The sequence below is a fragment of the Lycium ferocissimum genome, chromosome 10 (genome assembly GCF_029784015.1).
Source record: "Lycium ferocissimum isolate CSIRO_LF1 chromosome 10, AGI_CSIRO_Lferr_CH_V1, whole genome shotgun sequence".
NCBI lineage: Eukaryota > Viridiplantae > Streptophyta > Magnoliopsida > Solanales > Solanaceae > Lycium > Lycium ferocissimum.
In genome coordinates, this window is record NC_081351.1 from 49,171,666 (window position 1) to 49,180,817 (window position 9,152).

General features: G+C 31.9%; 1 protein-coding gene across 1 annotated transcript; it reads left to right on the top strand.

The window, feature by feature from the left end:
• The first annotated feature begins 3,538 nt into the window (after nt 1-3,538).
• On the top strand, nt 3,539-4,776 carry LOC132035563 (ethylene-responsive transcription factor ERF014). The gene has a single exon (XM_059425862.1). It carries the CDS (start codon nt 3,688-3,690, stop codon nt 4,432-4,434), a length of 747 nt encoding a protein of 248 aa, XP_059281845.1. The 5' UTR covers nt 3,539-3,687; the 3' UTR covers nt 4,435-4,776.
• The last annotated feature ends 4,376 nt before the right edge of the window (nt 4,777-9,152 follow it).

Below are 9,152 nucleotides of genomic sequence, written 5' to 3' on the forward strand. Positions count from 1 at the left end.
AATAAGTAAATTAAATTGTCAACGACAAAAATCAAAGGAGTAATTAACTTAACTATAATCCATATTTTCATTTTTCATCCTTTCTTGCTTCAAGGTGGTAGGTTTTAAAATGCAATAGCCTTTTTTTTAGTGGGAAACATGAAATGCGCAGTTCTAAGCTTTATAAAGTATGACGCGTTAATGTTAAATCTTTATGAAACTTCCCATATTCATCTTTATTTTTTGAAAAATGTATAACATAATCTTGTAAGTAATTATTACCTCCAATCTTGTGTGAACTAAAAAAAAGAACATCTTGAGTGAATTTCTTTCCATTAACCTTCTCCAATTAAATGAAAAATATTGTGGAGTACGTTTCAAATCTCAACCAGGGTTATTTCTTTTGGTTTCACATAACAACAATGGGATAAAAATTACTACTTAGAGATGTGATTTTTTTAGTTATTTATCATGTTGCATTCTTGTGTGCGCTTGATCGTGGATAGAAAAATGAAAAGTCAAATGATGCATGCGTAAGAGGTTTTAAGATTTTAGCCCATGAAACCGTTGCATTTGTTTGTACTAATTTATTTACTCTTTACATTTGGACAGATAGAGTATGTTATTCCTCTCTTCTCAGGACTGATTTTGATAGATATAATAAAGAAAAATACAAGAGAGTAAAAAAAACGCGTTTTTGAGATTAGAGAGCTAGGCCTCAGCAAGACAGAGGAGAAACAGCTGTTTTCCTACTCACAAATAAAGCACTTATCCTACATGTTAAATCTTACTGTTCTATTGCGCGTCTTTAGTTTTGCCCTTCTTACTACTAGCTAGCAGCTTCTTTCTCTCTTTATCAATTTTATATTTTTTTAATAGAGCTTATAAAAATTATGAGATAATTATCCCATAGCACCTTATGTTTTAAATAATTGCACAATACCCATTATGCTATTGGAAGTTACAGTAAACCTCCCTTTATTTTAAGAAAAATATGAGAGTACTAATTATTCATGAAAAAAATTCACACAGACTAAAAATATATGATCAGCAAATTAAGACATATAAATACTGCATCTGTCCCAATTTATGTGATAACTTTTCGCTTTTCGAAAGTCTTTTTGATTAAAAGTTTGAAGCTAAATTAGATTAAGTTAATTAACTCAATACTTAAGATTAAAATTTATATATTTGAAAACTACATGAAAAGTATTATAAGTTGCAACGTTTCTCATATCAATTGGGTGGAGAAAAAAATTAAATTGTTGATCAAAATTCATGCAATTTAAATATCGGCAAGCGAAAAGTATCACGTAAATTGAAACGGAGGAGTAAAATAAAGGGAATATATTACAATGAAATATAATGCGTTCACATTTTTCGTTGGCCACCTGGATATTGAGAAAGTTTTGCTACTACTAGTTGCTATACAAGGGAAATTGTCAAAGGGTACAAGTGAAATTATATTTATGCAAGCATATTATATTCCTAAGCCCCTCTCTTCTCTTTCTGAGTACACTTCCTTGCTGCAGAATCCTGGAAGCTGCAAATGACAGAATCCTATGTTTCTCTCTCTCTCTAACACTGAATTATTATATGCACAGAATATATAGATGCAAGATATGATGACGAGAGATCTTGTTTAAGACATGTCATTTTCATAATAATGCTGTTGCAATGACATTTTTGCCCCTAATTAAAAGGAATAATTTTTAGTTCTTATTGATATACTATTAATTTCTATGTTTTTGTTGAATTAGTTCCCAAACAGTTAAATTTCAGACGAAATAGACTAAAAGGCTAAACATAATTTGATTTTTGAAGTGTGAAAATACTGTTTAAGATAGGAAGGTTGTTGATAAATGATAAGATAAAAGTAACAAAATCATTTCATGTCAGCCATAGTGCTATGCACTATCCTCATATTGTGATCTCATTTTCAAAAATAACATAAGTGCTCAACCCAATTAATGTGACGAAATAATTAAATACAGTTTCCTTTTGTAAATAGTGCGTTCCTACTATTAAATAAAGTATAAACAGGAAAATAGATTAGAAAAATAGAAATCAGAAATCACTTTGTTGATGTCAATAAGATAACTTGTGGTTCAAGTCAAGTAGTCCAGAAAAGATAGGCGCGTAGTTCTTTTGAGGATCCTTGCTGGTCTGCAAATAGTGCATATGGTTTTCCAGACTATCAAGGTTTGCCTTTTATCTCCTCCTCAAACACTCTCTCGTGATACCTTTCTGGAAAATTTTGGAAACTTCTCTTTCTAATTTTATTTTTTTGCTAATTGTTTTTCCAAGTCAAGAAGCTCTATAAAGGCATCTAGATGAAGAAAAAAAAAACTAGGGTAATAATTTCATCGTTTTTAGCATTAAATGTTCTCTAGAAAAGTAAAACAAATTGTCTCTAGGATGGGACAGGAGCATATTTGATAGATTGACATAGTCTCAATACGTGAAAAAAAATTGTTTTGAATATTCTGCTAAATCAAAAAAGTTGATACTGGAGTAATTAAATGTAGGACAGAGCTAAGGAGCTGGTGTGACTGTTTTTGCTTATAGAATAGAACATATATTTGGTAAAATTTTTGAAGATTATCTCAAATAGGTGATCGTTTGTCAAATTGTACCTATTATTTCAACATTAAACTTGGGATATGGCATTTGAAGTTAAAAAAAAACATGTTTAAGAGTTTCTCAAAATTTATTCAAACTTCAATTGTATTTTCACGTCCAAATACAACTTCAACTATCAAAAATCCATTTTTCATCCTAATATTAAATATACTTTTTTCAATTATCGATCAATTCGATCATGTCTAAATGCCTACTATGTAGAGGCGGATGTAGCTAGCGTTGTGACATCGGATTCATCTATACTGAATAATTCTGATGCAGAGCATAACTTGTATGAAAAGGTCCACATAAATTACAATAGATAGTAGGTACAATTTATAATTTTAGATTACGATGAATTTAATGCTAAGAACCTTAAATGTCGTGGAGAAAGGACACTTATCCAAATTTTATAAAATATACTTCCTTCGTTCACTATACTAAAAATAAATTTACTTTTACTTGTTAACTTTAGCATATCAAGAGAAAGGCAATTTTATTTTTTCTGTTTTACCCTTAATATTAACTACTTATTCCCCAAATCATTTTTTAAGTTCATTAAAACTATACATCATTAATATGAATATTGTGGCAAAATAAACACATCATTTATTATTTTTTAAGGGGCATGAAAAGTCCATTATGAACAAGTAAAAAGTGAATGGAGGATGTATTTGCAAAATCAATCTTACATTAGTTTATCAAGCTAAGGACAATATTGTCATTTAGATGGAGAATAAAAGGACATTTATCCAAGTTCTGCATTGGATTAAAGTACTGGATAATATCTGTCTTCCACTCTTGATGTTTACATGTAGACATTACTCTCTTGACTAAAGGGATTTCCTCACTTCAAACCCCACACCCCCTCCACTCCCACCCCCCTCAACTCAGATTAGCGCACACCCAACCCCACCATCTATAAATAATCATCCTCTCCTTTAACTTCAACATCACTTCATCAATATCCACCTCAACACAAACACAAAAAGACTAGCCAAGAAAAAAAGAAGCAAACAACACAAGAAGAAAAAGAAACTACACTCAATCAATCTCTATTTCAGTGTTGTGTTCAAGATCCAGCCAATGGTGAAAACAGAGCAAAAAACTCTATCATCAGAATCAAACAAGACATTAATGGCATTGTCATCATCTTCATCAACTTCAAGCAGCAACAACAACAACAACATGAAGATGAAGAAGAACAAGTACAAGGGAGTAAGAATGAGAAGCTGGGGATCATGGGTATCAGAAATAAGAGCACCAAATCAGAAAACAAGAATCTGGTTAGGTTCATATTCTACCCCTGAAGCTGCTGCTAAAGCTTATGATGCTGCACTTTTATGCTTAAAAGGCCCTTCTGCTTCTCCTAATCTCAACTTCCCATTCAACTCTTCCTTTTATCACCACATTGATCACACTTCCACAACCCTAAACCCTAAAGCCATCCAACGTGTCGCTGCTGCTGCTGCCGCCGCCACTGAAGGCAGCGAAAATATAGGATTAGTGTCATCATATGATGACAGTAACCCTATTTTATCTGCATCCTCATCTCCGCCACTTTCATCTTCATATTCTTCTTCACCATTGAGTCATGCAGATCAGTTTGATGATGTTTGTTTATTACCAAATGATTATACTACTACTACCACCACCACCTTTGAACAAGAAGAGATAACAGCTGTGTCAATGATTGAACAATGGTACAACTTTGATTCACCAAAGTACAATGACATGCTACACGGTACAGTTTTCTTTGATCCGCCTTCAATGGAGGATGTTTATTATGAAGAAGGATTATCCGCTGATATCCCTTTATGGAGTTTTTGCTGATCATGAAGAAAAAGAAGATCTCAGTTTCATTATTAACCATATTTGTTAATTATTCTTTAAAAGAAAAAAAGGAAAAAAAAAGGGAATTTTTTATGGGTGATGTCAAGTAATTTTTTCTTGAACATCACTGATAGGGACTAATTATATTTACATTTATTATTAGGAAAAAGGAAAATATAGGGACATACAGAGAGAGAAATCATATTTTCTGGACTCTCCCATGTGAGTTCCTAGAAAATTCCTGTTATAGATATATTCTTTTATACAAGTGTGTCATATGCTGTATCATTTATTGTGTACTCCAAGTGCAATAAAATATGATGGAAAATATTTGTTTTACCATATTGTTTGTTTTTCATTAGATTTTGACTTGCATGATTCAATTGAATTGTTCTTCATGATGGAATTATTTGAGACAATGAATTGATTTATTACTTAAAAGTGCATAGGTTAGCCATAAATTCTATTGCATAACCGATTAAATCTCTTGATTAACACATTATCATTATGTTTTTCAGTTCTATATTCAAGCTCCAGTCTCATGTCTCACTAATTCCCAATCACTATCACATAACACTATCATTGCTAAAAAAGTGGAAATTATTTGGATAAAATATGTTTGTTTTCTCCCAAATTAATATTTGTTCACTTTTGGATTTTCTAAAACAAGTTTAACAACCATTCAGAACGTGATAATTTCGTCTTTGAAGACAAACGAACATTTCCTCGTTCCTGATTTTTTAAAATCTTGCAAAAAAAGAAAAAGTTTCCCTCCCAATAATTAGTTGAAAATATCTTCGATATTTGCCTTCAAAAATATTGAAAACAAATACTTAAAAAATGTATATGAATTGACGCAGAGGAAGTAAAACCTTAATGTATTTTTCGTAGTGCTTAATTGTTACACAGATTAAATATGATTTGCCTAAGATTACTACCAGGCAACTTGCTTATTTAATTTAACTGCCTATAATAGATTTGGACGTTTCCTAAGTTTAATACAAGGGCAGGTAGAATTTACATATCAACTTGCTCTATTTTACTGGCTTTCATTTATTTGATACTCCCTCTGTCCCAATTTATATAACATAGTTTGGATTTCAAGAGTCAAACCGTTTAATTTTGATTATGAATTTGGGCACGAAATCTTTTAAGTTTTGTGAAATAAAATTTACATATTCGGAACTAAGTAAAAAGTACTATAAGTCACAATAATTAAAATTCAAAATATTTAAAAGAGGAGCATATAAAAAAATTACAGTCAAGACAGACTTATTTGAACCTCTCGAAATCTGAAAGGTGCCACATAAATTGAGACGGAGGGATCGGAGTAATATTTTTGAATTGATACCGAGGATGCAAAATCATAAAACAATTTTCATAGTGATTAATTGGAACACAGATTAAGTAGGCGTTTGGCCATCAATTTTCAAATCATGGTTTGAAACCATGGTTTTGAGCAACAGTTGGACATACGTTTTCGATCATGGTTTGAAACATCATGGGGTTTGAAACCATGGTTTCAACTATTTTAAATATAAAATTTAACCCATAAGTTTATATTTTGTAAAAAAAAATCCATAAGTTGGTAGATATTTTTAACGGTAGATATTTTTAACAATTACCCCCATCAATCATTTACCAATCTCATTAACTTCCACCAACCTTTATTTATGTCTACCAACCTTTAATTTATGTGGGAAGATTATATTAAAGAGTAGTTACATTACTATTCATGTTAAATTTTCATTTTATTGAGCTAAAGTTTGATTAATTGATGTTGCATTTTTTAGAAAGGCCTTCTAGTAGTGTACTAATTTTGTTATAAATTATGATTTGCTCATTTGGTAAGATTATATAAGAATTGAGAATGTTTTGATAGTTTTCCGATTTATGGGGTTTTATGTACATAAGAAAAATACTGTTTAAAATGTTGAGTGTATGTCCCGTTTTCAAACTGGGCCTAAATATCAGGGCCGGTAGAATTTACAAATCAACTTGCTCTATTTTATGGCTTTCATAGATTTGGTAATATCTTTGAACTTTAATTTTTCTGTCAAAGACAAACTGTCACACACCTTTGTGTCTGTTAACGCGTTTTCACCAGTACCAGTATTGTGAAACCACATTTTTCTTCTTTCTGTATTTCTAAGGTAAATCCCCTTGATTGAGACATTGTCGAATATTAACTTCGGCACTTCAGAAATTAATTATCTTGTTCTAAGTCTTACCTTCATCAAGTTCTTTTCTTTGTTTATTACATTTTAAGAATTACACATCCTTAATGAAAATAAAATGCCTTTTTTTTTTTTTCCTTTTTTTCCTTGCTCTCTCTACTCGCGCTAATTTGTCACGTAGTAAACTTTGTCTTTTTCCCAATTACAGCGTAATTCTAAGTTTAAATTTTGTTTTTCATCTTTCAAACAAAACAATGTTAGCAATTCCAAATATTCTAAACAGATTTTGGAATATTTATAGGGGTGGGATGTTCCTAGAAGCTGCATTGCATAAAATTACATTTCTATCTTATTTTTGTCGATATTAATAGTATTAGTTTAGTATGCATGTCAATTCAGAAACCAGAAAATAGGGAAGCTACAAACTCCCTCTATTCAAATTGTTGTCCACTCTGCAACTTTTTTAGTGTAATTGATTAATTTTAGAAGTGGTGAACTTAGCTTGCTGCGGACGCTTAAATTTTTTGTTGGGTCAAGTTACAAAATTTGAGTTTAGTCTTACTAAGAAACCAATAAAATAACAAGTATGAAGCTACAAATAACCTCCATCCAAATTTTTGTTCACTCGCCATATTTTTAGAGTAAGCTACTAATTTTAAGAGTGGTAGACTTATTGACTATTGTAGATGCTTAAAATTTTATTGGGGAAAATCCATCAATAGTTTTGGACTTATTCCTAAATAAATCCGGGAGGAAATAAGTAACTTTTACATTGTTGACAAAAATTTATCCACCATCTTAAAATAAATTAAAATTTTCGTGCACTCCTTTTTCTTCCCAACGGTCAATTTCCATTCTGATCAATGTTACTGGAGCTGATGAACATAACTAGTAATTGGATGCTTTTCGTTTCTTTGTAGATATTAGCTTTACTGCCAACGTTTCATTGTTTCATTGGTATTGATCAGTTTGACTTTTGCAGTTCAACGCCACTAATATATTTGGACCGGAGGTTGAAGGAGATAACTAAAAACTAAGATGTGTCACTGTCGCACTATGCGAAATAGAAAAAAGCCCAAGAAGAAAACGAACTTTGAACTTCATATATTCATAAAACACATTACAAAGGAGTTAAGATTTCCCTACCTATAGACGAGAGGGGTTGCCCAGATTATAAGAGCCCTCTACCTCCATCCCGGATTGTGGATTTGAGTCACCAAAAAAACAAAAAGGGAAGAGCTCCTTAGAAAGGGGTAAAATAAAATAACTTTTTTTAAAAAGGCTTTCTAAACTCCTTAGCCTACGGAAGGTGGAACATGCTCCAACCTATTCTTGAAAGTAGGTTAGCAATTAAGTTCGCAAAAATAGATGTCCTAAGAGGGGAGATGTTAGCATGTACACAAACTCCCCTGTTGAAAGGTATCCCCAATGCTACTACATCTCTCACCAAGTTAATTGCAATCATATAGGGGTTAAAGATTGATTTACGGCACAATCATACTCACGTCGAAATAGACTGAGACTCCTCAGAGGTAATTAACATAATAGAAAATGGACACTTAACTTACAGTTTGTTAATCTCTGGGGAATTAACAAATTACGCACACCTATAGGGAGCACAACCAAGAAGCTGATTTATTGGCCAAAGAGGGTGCAAGGAAGAAACTTTTTGATAGACTTAGAATTTTGGTAGTTCGTCCGTGTATGCCAACAATGCAGTTTGGACATACATTCTAAGAACTACTTTTACTAGATATATCTCGAGTTATACTATTGTAATGTGTTGGACACATCTGCCGAACAAATTAAAAGCAATGATCCTGCTAATCTGTAATTTTGCGAAGTTATATGCTAGTTCTATCCAGTTAACAAAAAAAAAAAAGGGGACGTTTTTGAAATCAATCTGCGACAAGTAATGAATATCAAAGCAAGAGATATTGAGAATTTGAATTTGGGAGCAACATTTTCGATCCAAATATATAGATTGCGTGATGTCATAAACTTGAACTCATCCTGGAGGGAGAACTCAATTTCCACTCAAATGGTAAAAACATTAAAAGAAAAAGAGAAAAAAAAATAACTGTACTTGTTTTCAACAATAAAATAATACAACTCATCACTTGTGGAGTTTGCTAGTTTGGAGATGACAGTTACTCCTATATTTACTAGTCAGTTTTAACACTCTATGTAATTGGATTATAAGGTCAACATGGAGATATGCTTTATGTCCCTATTCAAAACATTATCTCGACTCGAGAACTTATGCTCTTAACCTTTGTCAGTTCAAGTAACATGATCGAACCTGCAGCATGCACTGAAATAACAACAAAATCATTAATCTCCATAAGTAAACATTGCCTCAAGCCAAATCAGCACATGGCCATTGTCCTCTAGTGAAATTGTTCTTAGATCATGAATTGCCAAATGTTCCTTTTACATTGTATATAGTCCTCTTCGAGAAGGCACAAAAATATTTGTGGGGCCAGATTTACTCCCTTTTTGGAATTTTGCAAATTAAAATGTGCTAGAATGCATGAAATT